The following is a 26,664-nucleotide window of genomic DNA, read 5'->3' on the forward strand; positions in this document are numbered from 1 at the left end:
GCGCATGCAGCTTGTACAATATATCATAAATGCGTAATGATCGAGATGCAATTGTGTGGATCATAGTTGTACACGATATATTAATTAATATGTAAGTTCGCACGAGCGAGTGTCACCGTCGAACCAATTCCTATGAATTATCAGATCTCTATTAGTTATTGTGCAAAAATGGGCAATGCTCCGTTCATTCATATGCCTATAATTGCGACGCTCTATTTTCTTTCAGGAAATTAATTTTAATGAACGATTTTTAATGAACAGAATTATAATAGAGAAATATAAAGAATTATTAAAGAAGTAGTTCTTTTAGCAATGATCATTATTTATTGGTGTCAATTTTTGCGAGAAGTGAATGTAATTCTTACCGATTAGCGGCGGTAAAGTTACACAGGCTGGCCCTGGGCTGCTATATTCGGCGGCAATCGGACCTCGCCTTTTCGTGGGTGTCCAAGGTTTCTGTGTCACTCCAACCATGTTGCTCAAAGGATGTGTCCCCTGAAATTTAGAATATAATGACATCTGTTCTATAATATGTTATGATGAAAGAAAGTGATAGTTTATAAATCTTATAAAATATAATTTTGTATTAATGTATTTTAATATATAATAACATTCGTATAGCACATAATATATTATAAAATACGCACAGTGAAGGATATTTAAATTATTCATATGTGCCGATGTTAAAACGCGTATCTCTATGGTTTTCTCAAGCTCGCGAAACTTCAGTAATCGAGTAATCGAGATCCTCTCCGGTAAACAACAAAACGCGTATTGAACGCGACGTCCATGAATTATGCAATGGAGGTCGACCTCGAAGTCTCGGGGGCACGATACAGAAACGATTCACGGCGAACCATATAAGAGCATGTCCGTGATGGGCATACGCAGCAATCGCCCACCACCCGAGAGTTCAGGCCCATCTCGTAAACGATTTTCAAAAATACCCAAATGCACAGTAGCCGATGATGATGAATGATGATGATTCATGACCTACTTGCCATACGGAACAGCGCGTGATGCGTTGATCACCGATGCATAAAGTGCACTGTACTTTCTATTAGAATCCGGGATATGTTCCGGACAATTTACAATTTTATAATAAAAGTTTCAAAGTTTCTAGAATTAACTTTCTCTTCTTTTTTTTCAAAGTATCTTTACTTTTCTTCCACGCCATAATGGTTTCGATATAATTTTTCACGTAATTTTAGGTTCAAGAGATATAGATCCTGATTTAAACCCCTTTTCTCGAGAATCCTACAATTTAGAGAGAAACCTTTTTCTAGAAAATTCTTATATTTATTGTTGTGTTAAAATAAAAAAAAATAAAAATTTTTTATTAATTTCACAAAAAATAATATCAAATGCTTAAAACAAAAAAAAATATTATTATATTTTCAGACGCATATATAACAGCGTTATTAATATTTGGTATTAGATCATATCCCGATTTTACGCGCATCAACGAAAAAGTCGGAGAAATATGACGGAATTTAATAAGCGGCACCCACGACGTGCAAAATGTTTTATAATGACTGATCCCTGATGGTTACCGACTATGGCAGAGATGATCGAGTACGTTACTCACTTATGCCGAATTTCTTACATCATCGCTCATTACGGGATTCTGATAAAATGAAAGAGAAGGCTAGAGCGAAAAGAAATCCGGGCGCAAAATATGAAACAGTAACAAAAAAACCATAAAATATTAATTAGATAATGAAAGAAACCATGATATATTAATTTTACACTATATTTTTTATACAAGATTCATACCCCGAGATCATTCGTTTTAAAAAATCTTTAGAAGCGTGAATCTTTTTAACAATTATATACTCTACTATCATTAATCATTAATCGAAATGTTGCCACGTGATGACGTGGAAATATTTATAGGGAGTATCAATAATGTTATGAGCGATATTACTCTCTTCTCTTCCCGCATCACATACTATATATATCGAAATGACATCACGTTGTATGGACATATCTACGGTAAAAACGCGCCTGTGTATCGAATACGTTCGCTGTATATCCATATTGAGGTGATACACGATATAAGTATCGATACACACGCAGCATTTCATTAGCCAAATATGGGAATGAAAGTGGAATGGTAAATCTGATACATAAGAGTACATGAGAGTACAAGCGTACTGTAACGTCGCCAAAATTGGAGGGACAGATTGAGAAAGATTGAGAAACCTGCGACAAAAAATGCGAATCTCTTACAAAATAAACGACTCTCTTAAAGAATTCGACGGGAAGAAATATATTATTGACACAAGCTCTCTCATTTAAATAATAAATTTTATGCCAAAATTTTATTACGGATTAACGTATATAAGAGACAGCCTATACAAAATTTATATAGTCAACAAACCGATGTTTTCACAGACATCGTCCTATTGACATTATCATATATTCAGAAAATTTCAGGGATACTCTATTATGTTTTACTAGCAAGAAGTTTGTAATATTACTATTTAGAATATTATGATAAATGACAGAAAGATATGAGAAATAAATAATACAAATAATAAATCACACACACACACGTGCACGCGCGCGCATCTACTGATATTATAATAAATTAAGGTTCTTCCTAAATTGATTTAATTATAATGAATAAAATATATCAATATTGGTTCATTATTTGCAAGAAGAAAGACAAAAATCTGTTTATCTGTTGAAATAATATGCGGGAAAGATGAGCGATCCAAATTGGTGTCATTATCCTTGTTGTAATTCTAATATCGCTGTTGTTCTCAGCAAAATGGAAATTGTAATAATATATTGCTACATATTATTATTACCATTATTTACATTAAATTATATCGCGTTACGTCGATAATGATATATAATAAAAATAATGAACCATCTTCGAATTAGTATGTCGTAATAGCTAGCAATTTCATTAAAACAACATTACATATTTATTGTCTCTCTCTCTCTCTCTCTCTCTCTCTCTCTCTCTCTCTCTCTCTCTCTCTCTCTCTCTTTCTCGATAACGTAGTAGAATACTTTTGAGATTTCCTGAATATTGTGTTATTGTCAACATCACGGGACGATGTCCGTGAGAACATTGATTGATCATGAACTCTATAAACTATTTTTTAAAAATATGTAAATTCATAATTAAATTTTGACATGAAATTTGTTATTAAACTAAAAGTTTATTAATAAAATATTTTTCTATAAATTATGTGTTAAGGCATTAGCGATTATCTTTCTATATTAACGATTATCATTCTGATATTGATTTAAAAATTTATTATCCGAGCAAAAAATTTCTTTTAGAATATGTATCTCTTTATAGAAATCCACGATCTTCAAATACTTTTGCCATCAATCAACAATCAGTGTTTAAACATTACTTAATAATTAAAAATTTCATTGAAACAGCGAATGTTTCTGTAATGATATTATTCAAGTCTACAGAATACACTGTTTCCTAATATTCTAGATATAAGGCATTGATTAATAACTACAATTAATTTCACTATTATTTTTCCAAATTTATTCGAAATATACGCATACGATGTATCTGATTTTGCGCTCCGATATCTTTTTATGTCAACAATATCATCGATCATCGTTAACATTAATCCCCCACAATCTTTGCAACATACATTTATACATCATTGCGCGAACTTTCGCGCAATGTTGTAATGTATTCATGTTACCTTCAATCATCCCAAGTGTGAGTTTACTTACTCAATATAAAAAATCCGTAAATAAGATGAGATATGTCGGCAAGTGCCGAGAATAGTCGATTATCTTATCAATGAGATGATTTCGCTGACTCGCCGCTAACGATTTGGGTGAGACCGCTGACTGAACACTTGGACGTACACCTGAGACGCGTTGATTTGCGACTGAGTAAGTAAACGTCAAGGTATCGCAGCATGTTTCCCGGAATCCGCGTTCCCCACCTTTCGCAGTTCACAGTGACTGGGACAATCTGAAACGCAAGCGCCTGATGATAGCTTGCCTCGCGTACAGAGATGGAGCATATGGTTCGCCGCGTAGAATTTAGTGCACGAAGCGGACGAGTCTGAATTATTGTATAATAAAAATCTGTAATAAATATTGTATATTAATAAAAAAATGTTTGTGCATTCTTTAGATATTGTAAACCTAATTTAAATTTAATGCCAAACTTTTATCTGTATTCTTAACATCTGCAGATAATCCATGAATGAAATTAATAATAGCAACTTTTAATATTAATAAATATCTCATTGAAGAATAAATCAAGTCTAAAATCGCGAAAGCTCTTAATTCGGCTTATTTTCTCAATCACTTCATCTTATTCTAATTAAATTTAAAACTTGATTAATCGATTAAAATTGAAAAGTTTCAACTTCTCGGACATTTCGCAAATATAAATTCTATTAATTATTATTTTTTGTGTTGTCAAGAAGTAATTACTCTTATCTTTGATACAAGAATGTATTTATTTTAATGTGCAACTAATTTTCTTTTTATTACCTATGCCATTTATCATCATGGTCTAATGTCTGTCAGCAGAAAACTTGTCAGTAAAGAGGAAAAAAAAAAAAAAAGAGCTGGTCAGCAGACAGATAACAAAGAACGAGCAATTTTTATCTTATCGCAATTTATGTCTATATAACTTACAGAATTTTAACTGTTGTGTTCTTTATGGCATGAGTTCTTAATTTTAGTTGATCTTTTTTTCTCGATGGCCAGGATACGATAAAATTGATAGCGTCGAAGATGGAAATCGGGAATGTCAGGGAATGCGTGGGTTGCGAAATCCATGTATGGCCGATAATATTGTAGAAACAAGAGGACAATACCATCACATATTTAAATAGCCAAATCTGACGTCATGTGCTATTATTCTGCAAAGGATAAATAAAAGCTAAATTTCGAGTTATTCTCTCTAGCATAGATCGAAATAAATACAAGAATATTTTTTGCTTAGAGGCATTTAAAAAAAAAAAAAAAACTTTTCTTCATTTTTTTTAACAATGAAATGATATCTAAAATGTTGAGAAAATAAAATAAAAATATAATTGTCATTTGTTATGTATATTCAATTTTTAATCACTTGTAATTGAATATTATCATTGTTTCGACATGAATAAAATATCAACTACTAGTCAAACAATCTGTCATTAAATCTAAAATACAAAATTCTGAGAAACATTTCGTATAAATGTAATTATTTCAGAATTTTGCAATATACTAACTAAACAAGGAAAAAGTAATAAATTACCTATATGTATTTCATCAACGGTTCACAATGATAATGAAATTTCACTGTAATTGTGAAATTCTCATCTCCTATAACGATTCACGGCTGCGTTTTAATGTCTTTTTTTTTTTTATTCGTGATATAATCCACGAGACCGAAGGATATTCTATTCCTAAGGAAACCGGTTGAACCATTATATTTGTATGTCGGCGTGAAAAGAGACACTGTTGTTAGCCACGAGAGCGTGTTGGACACTTGATCGCTCTTCTCCCTCTCCCTCCTCGTCGCCGACGTCGCAAAGCGAGCGAGTCTGGTCAGCAGAGTTGGAGCTCGACGGGTCTGACTAGATGTTGAAGCACGAAGAATGTCCAGTTATACGTATTATTAATCGCAGGTGCGTTACTTTATTAATCCACTGCGTATGCGATATATGTTTGCGCCGATGTGTCGTGAGGTATAAGCGTACGCGATGCAATCGCGAGTGTAGGATGTTCTCTTCTCGAGAGGATCCAAATCTCCTTTCTGTAAGAGAAGAATGCTTGATTGCTCTTTTTCATCTTGTTTGTGCAGCCTCCCAATGTGTGACACTTGAGTGCGCTTCTGCATTAAATGTATACATAATAAATCGAAAGAAAAAGATTTTGAAAAAAGATTCGTGAAAAATGTCGTTTGTGCAAAATAATAAATATTATACAGAATATCCTGATCGAGATCGATTTTCAATTAATCCATGAATATTGTTCGAAATTATATGTTAATGATTTCGCAAGAAATATTTCACACGAGGAATAAAGAGAAATTCTATTAAAAGGTATGTCAAAAGCAATATTTCATCGATTAGTCATCAATCTTATTCTAATCACTTTTCACCTGTTGCATTCCTAAACTTTACGCATAAGAGCTATCAAATTAAAATAACATTTAATAAATAATTATATAAATTATCTATTGATTACATTTATAAAAAAAGATAAATATTAATTACTTGAAATATTTTATATCGACAGGTAAAATACGTAGATGAGAATATTGAACAATTCTGAAGTCAATCTCTATCTGGATATCTTAAACAAATGTTTATACTTTTCTTTCCCTGCGTTTTTCAAATCGATCGAGTAAAGCGAGAATTATTCTGTTGACAATTCTACGCGCATGTTTCGAACTTAAATTAATTCTAAACGACAGGAAGCGTTCATCCGGACAGTACTTTTATCGCGAGGCTAAAAGCATTCCGCAGTTGGAAACCCGATCGGGTCTATTGTCGAGCGATAAGTGAAAATGTCGGTGGAGCGAGAACTCTTTTGTGCTCCTGAAATAATGCGAATAAAACGCTTAATTGGCACTCTAATAAATCGTGCCGATGAGATCACGATTGGGGCCGTCATACGGCGACAGCTTTACACCCACGCATGAAACTAAACTATATTTTGCAAGTATATATTTTATATATACACACAACTATATATGCATACAGACGACAATATGTCATTTTTTGTTCCATCTGATGTTTTATGCACATGTTTCCATGAGAAGCTTCTCATGCACAAACGACGAGCGGAAGCTCGCCCGACGAAAAAGGCAATGATCCTTTTTTCGAGTACACCAACGTTAGCAAATAAATAATGACAGCAACTATTTTCTTACATTTAGCTCCAAGGAATTTGATCTAATTGCACAAATATCGCATGAATGAATTTTTTTTTCAAAATACAATATTTATGCATATTTTTTCATTTGTACTAATTTAAAAAATGCTTGAAATATTTCATATGTACTAATTTAAAAAAATATGCATTAATTTTAAATTAACAAAACTTTAATGTTTTTTAAAAAATGATTCGCTGAAAAGACAATGCAATTTATATATATTAGATTTTCTGATGTATATATATAGGAATTAATAGAAATAAGTTGCATTTTAAATATTCAATGTCAATATTCTAAATTTGATTATATCACCAATCTTAGGCAAAATGGATTTGGAAGAGAATTTACTGCAGGAGCATCTGCTGAACGTCTACGATTCTTCCCCTACCAACACCCAAATTCTTTACAATCTTCTGCTGGACGCACTACGATCCAAGGATTTTCGTTCCTTCAAAAATACTGTGGAATATAGCTTGAGGAAACAGGCACCCGCTTTAAACATCAACTACGTTCACTCCAATCATTCGGAAGAGACGTGCCTTGACATAGCTAGTAGAAATGGTTTAACGGAGTTCGTAGAGTTTCTATTGCGCAAAGGAGCGAATCCAAATAGGGTGAATGAGGCACACAATCGCGCTCCCATTCATTTCGCCACCGAAGGCGGACACGTGGATACGCTGGCAGCTTTGTTGGCGGAGCCAACGATAAATCCGAATCTCGAGGCAGGACAGCAGACGGCTCTGCATATCGCGGTACGGAAGAAGAATCTCGCATGTGCCGATCTGCTGTTAGAAAGAAATGCCAGCGCTAGTATTCCCAATAACAAAGGCCTGACGGCCCTCCACTTGGCAGCGATGAAGGGACAGCGCGATATGGCGGAACTGATACTAAATAAATGCCGACAGTGTCCGGACGTGGACAGTTACAGAGATTATAACCATCAAACGACGCGAGAAGTGCTTCAACAAAAGTTGCCGGAATTATTATTGCCGCCCAAGTGCGAAAACCGAGAGGCGAATGCACACGATCTAAAGTATTATCTGATCGCTAATGATGAGACGAATTTTTTAAGGAGTCTGGAACTCGTCAAAATGGAGGTTCTTCACAGTGTGGCCGAGGATTTGCTGGAGATGGCCGCGCAACGTGATTTGCATGAGGTCGTGGTGGGAATTCTGGAAAAACTCAAGGGAAGTCTCTTCAGCATAAAGCAAGCTGCGCACGTGGCTGTTGAACAGGGTAATCACGCTATTCTTCAGCAATTGCTAAACGTGGAGCCTGAAGTGGCAAATGATCTAATTCTAAATGTCTGCCTGGAGCTGGGAATGCCAGGAAAACGAGGAGTCGACAATACGTCTGATCGATTGCAGTGTCTAAGATTAATCCTGGAACAAGAAAACGTGGATGTTCGATGTACTGACAGTAAGTATATCACGAATAGCACTTTCTAGATAATATATATAATTAAAGAATATTTAAGCAATATTTCAATGTAAATTCTTATTATAAAGTTCTTTTACTTACAGATAAAGGCAACACACCACTGCATTACGCAGCCAGGGCGGGTTGTCGCGAAGCGATAACTTTGCTCCTCGAGCGAGGCAGTTACATCGGCCATATGAACAACTTCAACGTACCGCCCATCGCCGACATCCCGGTGTGCACGTTGTCGCATTACTTTGATGATTGTCTACAGACACGGAAGGAGCGGACAAACGAATACACAATTGAATTCAATTATCGCTGTCTGATGCCGCACGACATTCTCGCGGGATACGACAAGAGTCGTCGGACAACTTACGAGATGGAAGTATTCAAATACATCGCTTGCAACGGCGCTCTCAAACACTTGCTGAAACACCCGTTGCTCTCGTCCTTCCTTTTCCTCAAATGGCATAGGATACGGCACATCTTGTATGCGAATTTTGTCTTCTACGTGATCTTCTACTTTTTGCTAAACGCTTACATTCTGGGCATGACTTATGACAATTCCGCGAATAAAAACGGAACGCAGACGGTCAACAACTCGAACGATGCTACTCTGGGAAGTACCTTGCAAATCGCCTGGTATCAGAACAATCTCCTATGGATTTTCACCACCGTGCTGTTGCTGCTCTTTATCTTCCGAGAGATCCTCCAGTTCATCTCCTGTCCTTGGCGTTATCTGGAAAACTTGGGCAATTGGTTGGAAGCTGCGTTGATCGTGCTGACTTTCGCCGTGCTGTGCGGCGCGGGACCCCAGGTTAGCGCCATAGTGATCCTTTTGTCCGCGTGGGAATTGGTGATCCTAATTAGTCAACATCCGCGCATGACCACCGGTATCGAGATGTTCCGAACAGTCTCTTTCAATTTTGCTCGCTTCCTCTTCCCATACGCGTTCCTCATCCTCGCGTTCGCTCTAGCTTTTTACACGCTCTTCAAAGACGGCGACGACACGAGCTTTCCTGATCCTGGTCGCTCGCTCTTCAAAACTGTTATCATGCTCACTGGGGAGTTTGACGCTAATGACATCCCGTTTGTCTCGCATCCCGTTTGGAGTCACATCGTATTCGTATTGTTCGTCTTCCTCATCGCCATCGTGCTGTTCAATCTGCTCAATGGTCTGGCGGTCAGCGACACTGCCGAGATCCTTTGCAAGGCCGAATTGGTTGGACTCATCTCCCGAATACGTCTGATTTCCTATATCGAGGATGTGGCGGTCGGCAAATCATGCAGGCGTTGTTTCTGCTGCGGAAATTTATGCCGTCTGCGATGGAATCCGTTCGGCTTCCTTGCAAGGAGAATTCTTTTGTTTCCACAATATTTAAGGGACGGCAGAATCAGCATCAAGCCGTACGATTGTCTGGACGTATACAACAACGACAGGCATTATGAGAAATACGTTCGCAGCGAGTCCGTGAATCGCGACAAACGTTGGGCTACATTGAAGATGGATCCTAATATAATCAAACAAGCTAAACAAATTATCTCCAAGAAAAATCAATTGTCTGACAATGAGATGATAATGATAGCGTTGAATAAAATGCAGGAAAAACTGGCGGGAATGGAGCTCGCTTTAAATACCGTGAAGCTTGCAGTTGAGAATAATAATGTCGATAATACGGTGGATTCTCTGTGAGGGAGAGTTAATAAGCGAATGTATAGAAACCTATCTTTCTTTAAGTATTTCGTATCCTGTAAAAAAAAAAGAAAGAAGCTTACTAGCTCTGAGTTCATTTTATTTTATATACTAAAATTAAATACAATACACTGTTAAGTATATGTTAAATTTTATTATTATATTTTAACAGAATCGTTGACTTACCCTAAGCTGCGTGCCAATGTGCCATTAATATAATCGTAATCGAGGTATGGCGCTTATACGCTAAATATTATACAATACGGAAATATATAAATATATCGTTGCACGTTTTATAACAAACGTTTTATCAATCAATTAGAATTATTCTATTACAATTTGTATTCTTGTAAGCAACTTTTTAGCAATATTTATAATATTATTAATTTCATCATTTTTATATAACTCTTTTAACGTTTTTAATATAATTCTAATGACACAAAAAGATACATTGTCACACGTGTATATGCGCGCGTATATGCGCATGTATGTGTGTAAATAAATGCGTTAGAAAATAAATAAATCTTTTTTCAAAATTTACTATTAAATTATTGTCGTAGATCTCTGCATATTTGTGAATAAATCAGCATGGACGAGATAATATATTACTAACCAGATACATCTTGCTGTACGACAGTTTTCTCTCTTCCTCGACGTACCAGAATGTCGGTGTAAAACATGTTGAAGTCAAGCCTAATATAAACGTTGTTATTAAAACACGAAGAGATGTATAAAAATTATATATATGTTTAGCAAAAACTTATGCAATAAATATACGAAATGTTTTTCATAAAAAACAGTTATATATGAACCTAACATCCGAATGTAAATTTGTAACACAAAGATAATGAAGTGATGGCTAATAAGAGCAAGCTAATGACAAATAACACAGTGCCTACACACAAGACTGTCAATTTTTTTCTATTCTAAGAATCTCAATATTAGATTTTCCTGTATTCCAAATCCAATGTTCTTCTCAAAATTAGAATTCTTCTCTTGCACATAAATTGTATTTAAATCATCTTTAAATTGTATTAATTACTTTCAAATCTTTTTTAAAACAGAATTTCTTCATTTCACGTGTCATGAAACTGGCAGAAATTCTTATTAATCTATTTTTATTAATCTATTATCAGTCGAATCAATTGAAAATCTTTACTATGCATATTTTAAGAAACATCTTATAAAAATGATTTTAATTTTTATAGTATGTGCAATAAATTTGTATCTAAGAAATTTGTATCTTTGATGGAAGTGATTTTTCTGATTCATATTCTAAAAGAATGATATTTTTATTTAAAACTTATAATAGAAGACTTACCGACATAACACATTAAGTAGCTTCTCGTTGTTGTTTTCGCAACCCAAATCGCAGATTCGGTCTAGAAGACATGTCAATACTTTAGTGAATCTTTCATCCAGCGATGCAATTGTTTCCTCAAAACTTCCTGTTCCATCTTTCGCTGTAGAAACATTCTCGATCTAGTATAAAAAATGCAGTTCATTAGTACATTATAAATCTGAACATGTACATATTGCATAAACAGAATTAAGAAGCAATTTCTGAGATGTAACAAAAATGACACGTATTTTTATTTAATTAACAGTAGTATAATACGTAATAATATGCTGATGAAGACTATTATTAACTAGCCGTGCTTCTTACAAAAAATTACAAAAATATAATTATTTTCTTACCAATTTTTCCTTATAAAAAAAGTAGATATGAAATATAATAAAAATTATTGACAAACTTAAACTTCTTATAGGATATACTAGTGTGCATCCAACCGAATTCGCTATTACCAAATTTAAAAAATGAATATGAAAATTATAGGTACAAATGCATAAGTAGAGAATTTGAGATTTCTACAAAATTTTTTAACATATATATAAATATTCCCATTTTTTTTCCCTTTCCACCTTCGAATACTCTACTATAAAAAGAAATAATAGATATAAAGAAATTATTATTTCATAAATTAAAAAATAATAGGACTGCGATCCGAAATACGCTCATAGCGCTATTAGCGCGTTGCCAACTATAGTACACGTGACGTAAACTATAGATTTTCAGCACACTGTGAGCGCTGTGAGCGTATTTCGGACTGCAGGCTAGAATTATGATATATGTATATAATCCTAATGAAAAGGATATTTTCTAATGAAAAATATATCGTAATTTCTTTTTATATATCAAACCCATTTAAAAGCTTGAAACAATTCTTAACAGTCTTTAAGATACCAATCCAGTTTTTATCAAGTCAAAATAGCAAATATATACCTTACGAGAAAAATATATAATGTACAGTATTTTATATATATAATACACTGCTCTACACATTCTAAATTTCTATACTTACTTCATCTTCTTTAAATATCTTTCTAGGATGCATATATAATTTATTACTTTTTTATAATTTTATTCTCTCTTGACTAGCGAGAATTTAAAAAAATGACAACATTACATAATATTTAATATACAGTCTTATACAGAGATGCATGATGCAAATGTTTAATTTTTTGTACATGTATTGACAACATTTTTCATGCAAAATAATACAATGTAAAAAGAGTGCTCAGTAAACATTATTCCTCAAAGCATCTCTATATATATTTCGAAAATATCCATATTTATAGAATATTAATCATACTTTATGCAAATTGGGGATAATAAAAATGTACAACAGTCGCATGTTCTTAACAATATAATATGATTTTTAAAAGATGCCTTATTTGCAAAGAAATACTTCATGAATCTAGGGCTACAGAGATGCATGAAAACGAGCTTAAAGCTTTGAAAGTATACCTCATATTCATAGACATCTTCCTGACAGGCACCAATCATGGATGTCAATTCAGCATCAATGTAGTAGCGGCTCATACGCTTAACATTAGCAAAATATAATTTAATAGATCAAAATCTCTTTTATACATCATTATTTTCTTTCCCATTGCATTTTTATCGTTATTTTAACTCACTGAATGTTAATAACTTGACCTTTAAGGATAATTTTGTAGACAAGTATCATAATTCAAAGATTTGCTCAATTTCTAATTGAGAAAAAGATATATGAATTGCTAATATGTATTCTGATACGAGGGAAAGAACATGAGACCTACTCTGATATTTGCTCTGATTATTAGTGTATATAGTGTATATTAGTATATATAGTATATATGGAAATATACATTATGTAATAAAAAATAAAGCACTGTAACGAATTCAAACACAATTAAAATAATGTTTGCAACTTAGAAAAAGATATCATTGGATGTAAATTCGTACATGCAGCGGATTGTTAGAGAGAAACGCGCAAGTTCGCGATAGTAGGCTTACCTGCATAAAATTGCAGAATTCTACACAGATTGCGCAGATACTGGTGATGCAACCGAGAAGATCAGGATCCGTTAACATACACTCCTTCATATAACTGTCTTGCAAATCCTGATGTACGCTCAATACGTCATCGACATTACTGACCTGATTTTAATTATTTAACAAATTGTGTAAAGATATTCAAAAACAACGCCAATACATACATACATACATACATACATATATATATATATATATATATATACAATATATTAGATAACAAAAAAATTGAAATCACTACCTTGCTCATCTTATTTATAAATTTCAACCAATTTGGTTCCACAACTTCCACCATCATGTAATATTCCAAATGCTGTATACAATCGAGCATTCTTTGCCGTAATGAAAACGCCTGCCTATAAGCTATGGCAACCTCGTGCGTGAAAGTCTTTGCTATTTTATTGCTAATCCATACCCTATGAGATAATAAATTTTTAAATTTTAACACATAAACATAAAGTCCACATATTATAATTAAAACGGGATAGTTACCTGCACAATAGCCTTTCAACATATTTACAATAAAATAGATGCCTAAACAACATTTGATAACAAGCTATGGCTTTCCTATTAATAATCAGAGAAACTGGCCATTTAACGTCGTAATTGAAAACAAAAGCTTCCAAACCAGTCAAAATTTTACCCGCTTGAAAACAATATTCTGCAAGAAAAATTAATTCACTTGTCATTCATTTTCAATCTGTGTTTTATATAATATACAAGATACAATTAAATAAGCAAAATTTTTTAATGAACTACCTTTTTCGTCTCTAGTTTGGATGGAGAGTATTCTAAACATTTGATATTGTAGATCATATGGTAGTAATTCTGGTTTCAGATCATCTTTATAAGGATCTGAATCTGCAGTTGACATTCGCAAAGCAACCTCGAGAAGAGATGCTAAACGATGCAGAACAATATCGTACATACTCTTATTCAATTCGGTTTCACACAGGTTCATAAATTGAACCTATAATATAAAATTGAGCAAATTTTTATGTATATATAAGAACTAATAAAAGCTATTCATATAAAAAAGAGCTTCCAATTCATATTTGATAACTGAAAATTAAACTCACCATAAAATCTCCTTGAGCAAGAAGAAAGTAACTTTTCACACTACGTAGCCTACCCATCAGATCATTTTCTTTCATGAGTACCTCTAATAATTTCCTGGCGGCTTCTGAATATGCCCTATCGATGGCAGCTATATATTTCTGCCCTTGATATTGATAGCTTAAGGGTTCTTGTTTTCCCCATTGCACTGTTTTACCTGTAAATAAATATTTTTTGTTTGTAAAATAATTACTTAAAAATAATTAATCCCTATTACATATAAGTTTATTTTACTTTACATATATAATAAATATATTTAAATATTATTGTGTTATATATATATATTAAGAAACATACCACATTGCCTGATCACATTGAAATATTTTCCAGTTCTAAGTATGGTGTGTGCATGTTCACTTAGAAATACAGGTATTCTTTCCGGTCGCATGGTATATCGCTTTTCCCAGTAATCCGCAGAATAATCCATAGGAAGTTCCTCTATTTGAACCAATTCGTTATCTTCTACAAAAAACTGAGAAATATACAATATTACAAATTTGTTACTTACAACATAACATGACATGAGAATAGACTTTCGACACTAACTTCCTGATATGGATCGCATATCACCCCTTTGTAAAGCCACTTTTCTAATATTTGCATATATGGCATGCTCGCTGCTTGCATCAGATATAGACACAGTTCTTTGGACTTTGCTTCACCACTGACACTGTTTAACGTTTGCTCATGAAGAAGACTCAATACTTTCCCTCCTTTGGCATTTGCCTAAAATTAACCAATATTGTATGTTGTATTTTATTTTTTATTTTTCTTATAGAAAAAATAATTTGTATTTTCCATATGCATATATTTAGAAGATTGAGTTTAATTAAAATTATTTCATTAATATTCTGATTAATATTATTTTGTACTAATTAACATTATTTTGTATTAACCTTGCATATTGTAGATGTGATTTGAGAAAGTATAGACATTGTAAGTATGGTAGGCTGAATGTAAAACCATAGCTTTTGCAAGCTTAATTTACCATGAATGTGTTCCGTCTCAAGTTGCACCACAAAGAGCTGAAAAAAAGCATAAAACATTGGTAACTTATATATACATATTAAACTAAAAAAACATATGTATTATATCAAACATGTATTTGACTTGTCTGTGAAAATATTTAATTTACTATACCAAATAATCTTTTAACAAAGATCGTATAGCTCCTCTCAAAGCATGATTGACTTGTCCATCAACCGGTGAGACTTTCTCCTCAACAAATCTCACTGTCATAGAGTAATAGGATGCTAAAGGTAATATCTGTTGTGCTAACTGCTTAAATGATATACCTAAAAATATAGAATTTTTCATTCAATCTTTTTCTCTCTCTAATTAAAACTTCAGATTAAAATTTTTAATGCGTTCCTCACCAACATCAGGTGATATACCAAAAGTTTTAACACCATAAGGACTTGTTAAAGGTTCTGAAATGATGTATGATCCATCTATTCCTTTCAAACAATACAAAATATCCCATAAAAGTATAGACTCCTGAGATATAATCGGTACAACCTCTGTAATTATTTAATTATTTCAGATATGTATTTTTATGATCTCTTATAACCTCTTGTATTTTGCGAAAAAATATTTATATACTTTGATAAAGTGTTATAGCAGCATCACTGTGAAAATCCCAAGTTATACGTGGACGCTCTGCTACCCAATTATATTTTGCTATAACACTATCGTTTTTCCAATTGACTGAACATACTTGCTGGTTTAATTTCTTTCCTCCTTCCACTGCAGCTTTGATTACAGTTTTGCAAATCTGTCAAGTATTTAAATAAATTGTACATACTATATGGCATATATTATATGAAAAAATAAAACAATCTTTAGCATATTTCATTAAAATATTAAAACTTATATAATTTAAAAATATATTTCGTACATAAACATTAAAAATATAGTATTAATATATTATTACCTTTGGCAAATCTTCTTGTGTAATGGTTGGATCTTTTAAGGAACTAACTGACGATCTCGGTGCAGATTTTGAGAGATACCTCTTCAATTCTTCATCTTGCGATATTAACTCCAAAGTCTGCACAAACGGACCCAATAGATCTACTCTGAAAAAATATATCTTTTATTATCTTTCTGCACATAAATGAGAAAATAAGTAATATAAATTGAATTATATTGCTTCCACTAACTTCTTAGATTTTAGCTCCTCATACTTTTGTAAAAATAGCTCTGGTTGGGGTGAAATTTTTATTAGATGCTGGATGCAACTGTGAGGGGCAACAGTGTTTAGTGCATTTGCTGTTGTGCATTCTTTCTGCAGCTTCTCTAAATGTTCCTCAGGAGCAGATTCCGAGCTAGAATGAATAATATTTATACATAAAAATAATTGTACACAGTATTTTCTATATAAAAATATGTATATTTAAATTTATTTTTAAATCTATAAGTAAATGTAATATTATAAATTGATTTTACAAATTATAAAACATTTATCTTTTGTCATTTACCCTAATAAATCAATCAGCTGCGCAATCAAATGGTGTAATTTAAATTCACTCATTGTTCTTCAGAATACATAATTTTTATCTGTTTTTTGGAAGAGCGAGGGCCAACTTTAGACCTTCAGGCTTCAGCGCCGCTTGTGCTCGGATATGCACGAAATAAAACCAGTCACGTGACAAAGAATGGAAACGCCATATTAAAACTGCGCGAGCGCACGTGTGTCCTTTGACGAAGATATATCGCGGGAATATTTAAATTCTATATATGTGTAATACATTTAATTTTATATTCAAAAATTATAATTATTAATTATTAATTTTATATTACAAAATTATAATTATACAACAATAAAGAATTATAATCAGATATTTTTAATTCTATAAACATAAATTCTTTTACAATAGCTTAATTATTTGTATCGAATAAAATCAGAATTTCAAAAAATATTGAACAACATATAACTTATGTACTTAATCAATGTTGGGATTGTGTAACAAATATCAAAATCATATAATTTTATTATTTTGTTGTAATAAATTATTAATAAACATTATAAGCATTATAAACTATGATGATAAATTATTTATCTCTTTGAGGTGGTGTCAAGTAGTGCATCTCACAATAAACAAGTTGTTCAATTTCTGTTTCAACAATTTCAGTTTTTGTAACAATCCCTGTACTTCTGGGCATTATCAATTGATCATTTTTCTCTAAAGTTACATCTGAGAAAAATTGATTTGTATTACTTCTGAAAATAATGCATCAACCAAAATCATAAACATATTTTACTGCAGTTTTCTTCACTAGATATATTTGTACAATAATACAATATGTCTAAACTAAAGTATACCTGCTGAAATCTGTATTAATATTATTAATTGCAACAGCTGAAGTAATCTTTGGAGTGCTAGTTAGCATCGAGCATTTGGAATTGCTAACGGAAACAACACTTTCAGACTGTTGTAGCTTTTCTGAACTTGCACGCGAAACTTTGTTCTCATTCACAGACTTTTTAAACCGCTTTATTAAATTCTGATCTTCGTCATTAAATACACATTTCTTTTTCTTCGATAAATATGATTTGCTTTGCAAATCTCTTATACTATGATTTTCTTTGTTCTGCCTATATATTTGTATTAATATATATTTGAATATAGTACAAAGTACAATGACTAATGCAAATATCATATATATTAATTGTCAATTAGCTTTACATTTTATAATTCTTGTCAATAATTTCTTTCATATTTGAGAAGAATTGTTCATCATCATCTTCTGTGTCCTCCACAAGCATAATGTTAGGCTGCTTTTGTGTTAAATTATCTCTATGTATATAGGATGAACTTATCTCTCCTGTATATGTTTAAATGTTACAATATATTAATATAATAAAGGCATATAAAAAAGATTATATTAAATATGATAATAATTTACCTGTTAAAGTAAGAGAAATGTTTCTATAATCGATAATATTATTTTCATTATTTTTTGCTGCAACAGATTGAGATGTTTTGTGCTGCGATTGATTGTTATTTGTTGTTAAAAGTTGTGGAATCAATGGTTTTTTGTTTAGTGGTTTATTACCACAGACACTTTTATCCATTATTGAGTAGAACCGGTTATACTTGCGTAAAATTAATCAATAACTGTCGTAAGTTCTTATATTCTTGCATCTACTTTTTTTGCATTTGGATACTTGGCACTTTTCTTTTTTGTATCAATAATTACATAATTAATAATTTTTATAATACATAATAATATTATGCAACATATATGATATTTTCGTGTCATATATTTTTCATATTAAAAACTATTATTTTATCACCTTTTAATTTTTAAAATTTTATGCGATATACCTATGCAAAAACGTTGATTATTTTATATTACATATAAAAAATTACTCAATTGTATTTAAAAAATTTCAAATATCATTGCTATAGAAATTTTAGAACTGGAATGACGTTTTTCTTTTTTTTTTTATAAAAATGACTCTTCTAATTTAATAAAAGAGAAATTAAAAAAAATTAAAGTACGTAAAATATATTTATACTAAAATCATCGAGGAGCATAATCTCGTCCCTTTATTAAAACGGAAAGTGTAACAAAAAGTGTAATGCGGTTACACGTTAAGCCCGTATCAGACTACGCATTAAAAATGAAAGATTGAAGATTAAAGATTAGAATTTGACTAATCAGAACAAAAGGGACTAAAGTTTCTTTATCCTGATTGGTCAAATTTCAATCTTGAATCTCAATCTTCAATGCGTAGTCTGATACGGGCTTAAGGCCTTATATTCAAAAACGAGCCAATTAAAGCGATTTTAATTCAAAATCCTAAAGCCCGTATCAGACTACGCATTGAACATTGAAGATTGAAGATTAAAGATTGGAATTTGACTAATCAGAACAAAAGGGACTAAAATTTCTTTATCCCGATTGGTCAAATTTCAATCTCGAAGCATTTCTAGCGTCTTCCCGATCGCAGCCTATGTCAGCTTATGCTATGTCACGATATCACGAATGCGTGCGAAATCGTATGTATATATTTCGTCAGATTGCGCTATAACCTTCGTCTGACTTTTTATTTTAACGTCCATTTTCGCGTAAACAAGATCGGGTAGGATTTATGAGAATCTGCTACAGAGAATCATGCGATTCGTAACAGCGGTGAATGTGAAATTGCTGCCGATTCTGCGGCAGCATAACTCGATCGCGCGCTCCTTGTGCAACAATCGCTCTTTTTCGGATCATCGCGTGCCGTTGCCAGCGTGTATCAGACCGCAATTAGCACGAACGGAATGTTTAGGGGGAAGATTATTGAGAAATACACGCGGACATCGCATTCATCCTGCGGTGGTGACGATGAAATTCTTCGCCACAAAAAGGTACTCTGATCGGGTTCGTCCGAGATAAAATAATTTTGTTTATTTTTCATAATTTCCTTAATTTCTATTCTATCTCTTCAACGTACTTAATCTTCTTTAATCTAAGTAATTTTATTTATCTAAGTTGATTTAAACTCTGTGTAACTATTTCTTAACTGTTAAACTTATTTTAATTCAGTAGAAATTTATCTTCTCATCTTTCATTAATCTGTCTTTTTAACATTATGTATTGACATTTCATTATATTTCTGTATTATTGTAAGTATATATTTTATGAATTGAACGATATTGCATAATGCGATATGATAAAATAGCTAATAGCTATAGTTAAATGTTAGTTTTATAAAAACCTTGTTTCTCATTTCATGTGTTTTGTTGTTTAGCAATAGTAATGGAGATCAACCTGGAGATTATGCTGGCTCTTTGCCTGCAACTGTGGTAGTACCTGAAGTATGGCCTTATGTACCAGTCATCGCTATCAACAGAAATCCAGTGTTTCCTAGGTTTATCAAGCTTATCGAGATTAGCAACCCAATTTTGATAGATCTAATACGAAGAAAAATAAAGCTGAATCAACCTTATGTGGGGATCTTCTTAAAGAAGACTGAAGAGTAAGTTCTTTCAAATATACTTTTTCAAATATAAATTTATAGCGCTAAAAGAGGAAATAAAAAACATTAAAGATATAAATAACATAAAAGAATCAATAATGCAACTTTTAATTTCACATTTGTTGTATATACAGAAATGAAGCTGAAATTGTTCAAAATATAGATGATATTTACTCCATCGGAACATTTGCACAAGTACACGAGGTGCAAGACCTGGGAAATCGATTAAGATTAGTGATTATGGCACACAGAAGAATCAAGATTGTTAATCAGATTTTTGACGATCCAACTCCAAAGCCAGAACATAGTAAGAAAAGTATTTAAGTAAAGCATTTCTTATGTTTTTTTTACAATGGAAACGATCATACTTTATAGAAATTTAATGTCTCATTATTATATAATTGATGAAAAAACGAGCCTCTTGTTTGCAACTGATGTGGTAACACTTTGCTCTTTTCGGTATTCTGTTAAAATATTGCCCTATCTACTGTACACAGAGATGAAACTGACGTTCCCATTATTAAATACTACAATTACCGTTCCTGTAGACGACACAATAAACAGTGGCAAGATAAGCCGGAGATCAATGCGCAAGAATAAAGCAGAGAATAGAGTTTCAGAGAGGATAGAAAAAGTTGATGAAATGAGCTCTACAGAAGTAAAATCGCCGGTAGATTCCTCTGAAAAAAGTACAGAGAAATCATCAAATTCATCAGCACCTCAATCCGGTAGTCAACCTATATTAATGGTGGAAGTTGTGAATGTCACACATGAAAAATTTAAACAAACAGAAGAGATTAAGGTAACTTATACTATAAATGATATTGAAAATTAATTATGTAAATAAAACGAAATTAGGACATAAAATTGATTTTGTGTGTGTGTGTGTGTGTGTGTGTGTGTGTGTCAATTTTATTATTTAAAAAACTTTTTTTTTTTTGCATCATATTTTAATAGAGTTAAATGTAACATTTTTTATCACTTTATTTTTCTGGATATGTATGTAAACATTTCATATATGAATTTAATATCGAACCTCAAACGAAATAGAACAATTGAAAATCGGCATACCTCATGAGAATAATTATTTCATTCAATCTTCTTTTCGTCCATGTATTTCATCTGTTATTTTTCTGTTTATTTTTTGTCTTGCATTTTTGCACCAACAAATCTAAGTTTTGTTGCATTACTTTGAAATTAGTTGCGCGATTTTAAGTGTATTTTACATTATTTGATGATGCTGCATGCAAACATAATGTCAGAAACCAAAATACTTTTTAAATAGGCTTTGACGCAAGAACTCATTAAAACGATTCGTGATATAATCAGTATGAATTCTTTATATCGAGAAGCGTTGCAACAAATGCTGCATCAAGGGCAAAAAGTTGTGGATAATCCAGTTTACCTCAGTGATTTAGGTGCTGCTTTAACTGGAGCAGATGCGCAAGAGTTGCAGCAAGTCTTGGAAGAAATGGATGTAAGTGCATTGCTACATTATTATATGGTGTGTGAAATTTCTACTTTGATGGAATATGTTGGAATAGTATTTTTATTTGTAGATTTTAAAAAGATTGAGACTGTCTCTCGCACTTTTGAAAAAGGAGTATGAATTAAGTAAGCTACAGCAGAAAATCGGCAAAGAGGTTGAAGAGAAAGTAAAACAGCAACATAGAAAATATATTCTTCACGAACAATTAAAAGTTATCAAGAAAGAATTGGGGCTTGAAAAGGACGATAAAGATGCGATAGAAGAGAAGTACAGAGAAAGAATAAGACAAAAGACAGTTCCTAAACCAGTAATGGATGTGCTGGAAGAAGAATTGAATAAATTATCCTTCTTAGAAAGTCATAGTAGCGAATTCAAGTATGTATTAAATATCAACATTTGTCATAGAGTAAAAAAGTATGCTTTATATATATAATCTTTGTATTTTTTTAGTGTTACGAGAAATTATCTAGACTGGCTTACGTCCATGCCATGGGGTGTGACAAGTACAGAGAATTTAAATCTTCAAGATGCCATCAAAATTTTGGATGAAGATCACTATGGAATGGAAGATATAAAAAAAAGGATTCTTGGTATAAAAATGTACTTTTATAAATATTGATATTACTTGAATAATATTACATATTACAAGTATCATGCTTTCATTGCAGAATTCATCGCTGTTAGTCAACTGAAAGGCAGTACACAAGGAAAGATATTATGTTTTCACGGGCCTCCTGGAGTCGGCAAGACCTCTATAGCTAAATCAATCTCTCGCGCTTTAAACAGGGAATACTTTAGGTTTAGCGTCGGCGGAATGACGGATGTGGCGGAGATCAAGGGACACAGGAGAACGTATGTGGGAGCAATGCCAGGCAAAGTTATTCAATGCTTGAAAAAGACTAAAACTGAAAATCCATTAATTCTAATAGATGAAGTCGACAAGATTGGCAAGTATGTAATTTAGATGTAATCTAGATTTATGTACACATTACATGTATTATTTTACATTATATGTAAAACATATTTAATATATGGAACTAAAAGTATAAAAGATTTAAGCAACATCTGTAAAATAGAACATCTTTTTGGTATTTTTTTTATATTTTTTTATATTTTTGCCTCATTACGATATTTTTTAGGGGACACCAAGGAGATCCAGCATCTGCTCTTCTCGAGATGCTCGATCCTGAGCAAAATGTGAACTTCTTAGATCACTATTTAGATGTTCCAGTGGATTTGTCGAAGGTCCTATTTATCTGTACGGCAAATGTAATAGATACTATCCCAGAACCTTTGAGAGATCGTATGGAAATGATAGATATGTCGGGTTATGTCGCCGAAGAGAAGCTCGCCATCGCGAAACAGTATCTAGTTCCACAGGCTAGAACTGAGTGCGGTCTCAACAACGAGCAAATCAATATACAGGACAAAGCGCTTACAACGCTGATCAAATCTTATTGTCGGGAATCGGGAGTGAGAAACCTGCAGAAGCATATAGAAAAAGTGCACAGGAAAGTGGCGTTTAAGGTCGTCAAGAAGGAGGCCAACAAAGTTGACGTCACCGCGAACAATCTGCACGAGTTCGTCGGGAAGCCTGTATTCACGCACGACAGGATGTACGAAGTTACGCCACCCGGTGTAGTAATGGGATTGGCGTGGACTGCCATGGGCGGATCCACTCTGTTCATCGAGACTGCTATCAGAAAACCGACAGGCGGTAAAAAGTCCGAGGGTACTTTCGAGGTTACCGGTCATCTTGGTGACGTGATGAAGGAATCTATACATATCGCGATGACCGTGGCGAGGAATCATCTAAAACATGAGGATCCCTCCAATACGTTTCTCTACGATTCCCATTTGCATTTACACGTACCTGAGGGCGCTACTCCGAAGGATGGACCTAGTGCTGGTGTGTCGATCGCTACAGCGTTTCTTTCTCTTGCTAAAAATCAAGCTATTAGACAAGACGTAGCGATGACAGGCGAATTGAGTCTTATGGGTAAAGTACTTCCTGTCGGTGGCATCAAGGAGAAAACTATTGCAGTAAGTAAAAATATAATTTTCCATTTATTACAACCAATTGTTATTCGATTTAATTTTAGTCAGTTATTATTACATAATGATATTAATTTAATACATTACTATATAATTTTCTTGGTTTCATGTATAATTTTATTATAATACTATATATAATTTGGGGTACAAAATTGATAAAATATATATTTTTTTTCATTTTAGGCAAAGCGTGTCGCTGTTAAATGCATAATTTTACCTGAGGAGAACAAGAAAGATTTCAATGACTTGCCTAAATATATTACAGATGGTCTAGAAGTGCATTTTGCTTCAACATTCGATGATGTTTATCGTATATGTTTCGCACAAACGCACGAAACCAACCCTCTTCAATCTGAAAAACCAATTAGTACTCAGATTTCATCCACACAATCAATATATGGTTAAATGCATAACAGTATACTGCTGACAAAATTTCTATTTTATATTTTATTTCTTGTATAGGATATATAATAATATATTGGATTGTACGGAAAGTTCGTTCCGCTTTTTACTAATAGATGAAAACCGAAAAAACGGCACGAATTTTACATCTACAACCCAATATTAAAAAACAGGTAATTCATATATTATTTAAAAAAAAAAAAAAAAAAGACAAAAAAAGAATAGGAATATATCATGTATGTGATATTAAAAAGCGCATTATCTTTTGAATTTCATAAAAATTTAAAAAAATATTTTATATTATTAGTAATTCTTTGATAGGAGTATAGGTTGGTATATTTGGATATATCCTCAAGTGTTTTTTATATTTGTAAATAACATGAATGTTACTCTATGAACAATAAGCAATTATTTTAGTGATATAATTACTTATATTTCTTTATAAATAATATGTATATATATTATTAAATACAATATGTTATAATTTAAAAAAAAAATATATCTTAAAAGGAGAAAAAAATTTCTTTTATTATATTACTTTGTGTAAGAAACTTATTAGAGAGATGTGCTTTTTTTTTTAAATATTTTTTATTATAATTTAATACACATATATAAATAAAGAAAATATAAGGATATTATATCTTTTCAGTACACAACTTATGTTTTCATTATCAAAAATTAATTTTTCTCTATCACATATATGATATCTATGTAATTCTCAGGAAACTTTTCTATTATAAAAAAAAGTATTGTATCATATATATATGATACAATAATTATTTATTATGCTAAGTTGACGGCTGTACATTTTAATGTGTGTTAATACTTGTTATAATATAACAAAATATGTAGAATATTGCATTGTATGTAAATAAGAGCTTGACTTAAAAATAAAGTATTTTATAATAAATCTTTGCAATCTTCCCTCTTCAGAATTAAATATCAAATAATAAAATCAGTATAAATAGTAATAATAAAAAATAATGACAAATGCTTATTATTATATAAGATAAATGATAAATGTTACAAGAAAAATAGTGACTATATATATATCTATATCAAGTGGGTATATCCATCTTGCTGAGCCTAATTATGAAATCGCACAGTCTCATTTGCACTTGAATCTCCATTGGATTGTTAGTCACATAAAATCCAGGCACTCCAGCCTTCTCTAGTATGCCCTGCTGGTCTGCCATTTTCTGATCCAATTGCAACACTAATTTCATGTCTAATTGCTTCAATTCCTCCTTGTGCTTCTTGTGCAGAGCTGCTTTTATTGCCAATAGCTGTTCGTCTGTCGCTGACGCAGACAATACTGTCTCTTGAGACTCAATTTTTTGTTGATTCAAAAGCTGAAGTCGTTGTTGGAAGAGGTGTTTCTCTGTGACATGTTGTATCTCCATTAGTCCCTTCACTATCTCAAAGATGGTATCGTTTAATAATGAATTTGCTAAACCAGACAATAATTCGTATGGTAGACGCATCTGATACTTTGGTGGGAGCTCTCCAGCCATATGCTGCAACTGTTCCACCAGAAAATAAAGTTTCCTCTGTAGATCTTGAGGAGTAGGACTAACAACATCCATTTTTCACTTTAAATAAAGAAATATGACAAGTTATATCTTATGAAACAAATTTCTATTGTAATAATTATTGAATTCTCCTGGTAATTTTATTTTTCTTGATAGATTCATTCAAATATTAAGTTCCAAACTGTATTCAAGATTTTCTTAAATGTCGATGTGCAGACGATTTGTCAATTTTCAACTTCTCAATCTCTTCTATACTTTCGTAGATTGTATTGTTTGTGTGAATTAAATTGTGCAGAATGTTGTAATAAATGGCTGAATAAGCTTCTTTATCAAATCGAAATTACCGTGTTGAAACTTTGTTCAGACGGAACCAACGATCTTATTTGTAAGTCTCTCGCATGCTTCTCTTTCATGTAGTTATAATTAATCTCTCCCATACTTCAAAAGCATGATAATTCAAAAATATTGATTTTCGCCACTTGTTTCATTTTTTCTTACGGTAAATAAACTTATAATAGCTGAGTACTACTTTCCAGATATGTTGACAAATATAAACCACATAAAAAAAAAAAAAAAAAAAAAAAAATCTACGCTACGTAAATACATTACACGTTACATGTGTAATCACATGTCAAACGTCAAACTGGTCATCGAAGGGTGTTCGACGATTTGTTTCAGAGTTGCGTTCGAAAACTATTCGACCAATCAGAATAAAGAAATCTTTTCTCCTTTTG

At 32.2% G+C, this 26,664-nt stretch overlaps 6 protein-coding genes across 14 annotated transcripts in view; 2 read left to right on the plus strand and 4 right to left on the minus strand.

Annotated features, from left to right (window-relative positions):
* Positions 1-519, minus strand: part of LOC138940757 (uncharacterized) — a 9,762-nt gene extending 9,243 nt beyond the window's left edge. For both annotated transcript variants that reach the window (XM_070309937.1, XM_070309935.1), the window contains exon 1: positions 366-519. In XM_070309937.1, coding sequence (XP_070166038.1) covers positions 366-519 — 154 coding nt within the window. The remainder of the gene's footprint in view (positions 1-365) is intronic.
* Positions 488-17,112, minus strand: LOC138940759 (gamma-tubulin complex component 2). 4 transcript variants are annotated; one of them, XM_070309942.1, is made up of 19 exons: positions 16,962-17,112; positions 16,644-16,808; positions 16,415-16,559; positions 16,084-16,255; positions 15,858-16,001; positions 15,622-15,776; positions 15,378-15,506; positions 15,028-15,207; positions 14,779-14,953; positions 14,445-14,638; positions 14,125-14,335; positions 13,858-14,026; positions 13,607-13,781; positions 13,327-13,470; positions 12,796-12,873; positions 11,308-11,468; positions 10,600-10,679; positions 10,173-10,232; positions 8,376-10,042 (listed from the first exon to the last, which is right to left on the minus strand). In XM_070309942.1, the coding sequence occupies exons 1-18, from the start codon at positions 17,012-17,014 to the stop codon at positions 10,174-10,176; spliced, it is 2,589 nt and encodes an 862-aa protein (XP_070166043.1). In that variant the 5' UTR covers positions 17,015-17,112; the 3' UTR covers positions 8,376-10,042; position 10,173. The 4 variants fall into 4 exon arrangements, with proteins under 4 accessions (XP_070166044.1, XP_070166043.1, XP_070166042.1 ...); XM_070309943.1 differs by lacking the exons at positions 8,376-10,042; positions 10,173-10,232 and adding an exon at positions 488-519; XM_070309941.1 differs by lacking the exon at positions 8,376-10,042 and having other exon boundaries at positions 10,070-10,232.
* Pain (transient receptor potential cation channel family member painless) lies at positions 5,462-10,861 on the plus strand. Of its 3 annotated transcripts, none has more exons than XM_070309938.1 (3): positions 5,462-5,618; positions 7,193-8,290; positions 8,395-10,861. In XM_070309938.1, the coding sequence occupies exons 2-3, from the start codon at positions 7,198-7,200 to the stop codon at positions 9,984-9,986; spliced, it is 2,685 nt and encodes an 894-aa protein (XP_070166039.1). In that variant the 5' UTR covers positions 5,462-5,618; positions 7,193-7,197; the 3' UTR covers positions 9,987-10,861. The 3 variants fall into 3 exon arrangements, with proteins under 3 accessions (XP_070166039.1, XP_070166040.1, XP_070166041.1); XM_070309939.1 differs by lacking the exon at positions 5,462-5,618 and adding an exon at positions 5,650-5,748; XM_070309940.1 differs by lacking the exon at positions 5,462-5,618 and adding an exon at positions 6,715-6,802.
* Positions 17,113-17,445: 333 nt separating the features above from the next.
* On the minus strand, positions 17,446-18,831 carry LOC138940734 (uncharacterized). Of its 2 annotated transcripts, XM_070309880.1 has the most exons (5): positions 18,782-18,831; positions 18,391-18,663; positions 18,171-18,309; positions 17,807-18,079; positions 17,446-17,704 (listed from the first exon to the last, which is right to left on the minus strand). In XM_070309880.1, exons 2-5 carry the CDS (start codon positions 18,557-18,559, stop codon positions 17,536-17,538), a joined length of 750 nt encoding a protein of 249 aa, XP_070165981.1. In that variant the 5' UTR covers positions 18,560-18,663; positions 18,782-18,831; the 3' UTR covers positions 17,446-17,535. The 2 variants fall into 2 exon arrangements, with proteins under 2 accessions (XP_070165981.1, XP_070165980.1); XM_070309879.1 differs by lacking the exon at positions 18,782-18,831 and having other exon boundaries at positions 18,391-18,735.
* Positions 18,832-19,467: 636 nt separating this feature from the next.
* Lon (Lon protease) lies at positions 19,468-25,261 on the plus strand. Of its 2 annotated transcripts, none has more exons than XM_070309580.1 (10): positions 19,468-19,841; positions 20,225-20,452; positions 20,587-20,759; positions 20,950-21,254; positions 21,738-21,929; positions 22,012-22,316; positions 22,392-22,531; positions 22,610-22,892; positions 23,081-23,984; positions 24,180-25,261. In XM_070309580.1, exons 1-10 carry the CDS (start codon positions 19,606-19,608, stop codon positions 24,399-24,401), a joined length of 2,988 nt encoding a protein of 995 aa, XP_070165681.1. In that variant the 5' UTR covers positions 19,468-19,605; the 3' UTR covers positions 24,402-25,261. The 2 variants fall into 2 exon arrangements, with proteins under 2 accessions (XP_070165681.1, XP_070165682.1); XM_070309581.1 differs by having other exon boundaries at positions 19,469-19,841; positions 21,001-21,254; positions 24,180-25,258.
* Gdl (gonadal protein gdl) lies at positions 24,968-26,497 on the minus strand. Its single transcript, XM_070309582.1, has 2 exons — positions 26,275-26,497; positions 24,968-25,990 (listed from the first exon to the last, which is right to left on the minus strand). Exon 2 carries the CDS (start codon positions 25,982-25,984, stop codon positions 25,457-25,459), a length of 528 nt encoding a protein of 175 aa, XP_070165683.1. The 5' UTR covers positions 25,985-25,990; positions 26,275-26,497; the 3' UTR covers positions 24,968-25,456.
* Positions 26,498-26,664: the final 167 nt, after the last annotated feature.

This window comes from Polyergus mexicanus, unplaced genomic scaffold (assembly GCF_030449975.1).
Source record: "Polyergus mexicanus isolate NDT 795.1 unplaced genomic scaffold, iyPolMexi1.0 SCAF_17, whole genome shotgun sequence".
Classification (NCBI taxonomy): Eukaryota; Metazoa; Arthropoda; class Insecta; order Hymenoptera; family Formicidae; genus Polyergus; species Polyergus mexicanus.

Excerpts from the sequence above, each read along its gene's own strand:
- Pain (XM_070309938.1), top strand. The coding sequence starts at position 7,198 with ATGGATTTGGAAGAGAATTTACTGCAGGAGCATCTGCTGAACGTCTAC. Across the intron at positions 8,291-8,394 it reads GGATGTTCGATGTACTGACA|ATAAAGGCAACACACCACTG; the intron begins GTAAGTATATCA and ends TTTTACTTACAG.
- LOC138940759 (XM_070309942.1), bottom strand. The coding sequence starts at position 17,014 with ATGAGTGAATTTAAATTACACCATTTGATTGCGCAGCTGATTGATTTA. Across the intron at positions 13,782-13,857 it reads GTTGAAAGGCTATTGTGCAG|GGTATGGATTAGCAATAAAA; the intron begins GTAACTATCCCG and ends ATTATCTCATAG. Across the intron at positions 12,874-13,326 it reads AATTCTGCAATTTTATGCAG|CGTATGAGCCGCTACTACAT; the intron begins GTAAGCCTACTA and ends GCTAATGTTAAG.
- LOC138940734 (XM_070309880.1), bottom strand. The coding sequence starts at position 18,559 with ATGGATAAAAGTGTCTGTGGTAATAAACCACTAAACAAAAAACCATTG. Across the intron at positions 18,310-18,390 it reads CATTTCTCTTACTTTAACAG|GAGAGATAAGTTCATCCTAT; the intron begins GTAAATTATTAT and ends AAACATATACAG. Across the intron at positions 17,705-17,806 it reads ATTAATACAGATTTCAGCAG|AAGTAATACAAATCAATTTT; the intron begins GTATACTTTAGT and ends CATTATTTTCAG.
- Lon (XM_070309580.1), top strand. The coding sequence starts at position 19,606 with ATGCGATTCGTAACAGCGGTGAATGTGAAATTGCTGCCGATTCTGCGG. Across the intron at positions 22,893-23,080 it reads GAAGTCGACAAGATTGGCAA|GGGACACCAAGGAGATCCAG; the intron begins GTATGTAATTTA and ends GATATTTTTTAG. Across the intron at positions 23,985-24,179 it reads TCAAGGAGAAAACTATTGCA|GCAAAGCGTGTCGCTGTTAA; the intron begins GTAAGTAAAAAT and ends TTTTCATTTTAG.
- Gdl (XM_070309582.1), bottom strand. The coding sequence starts at position 25,984 with ATGGATGTTGTTAGTCCTACTCCTCAAGATCTACAGAGGAAACTTTAT.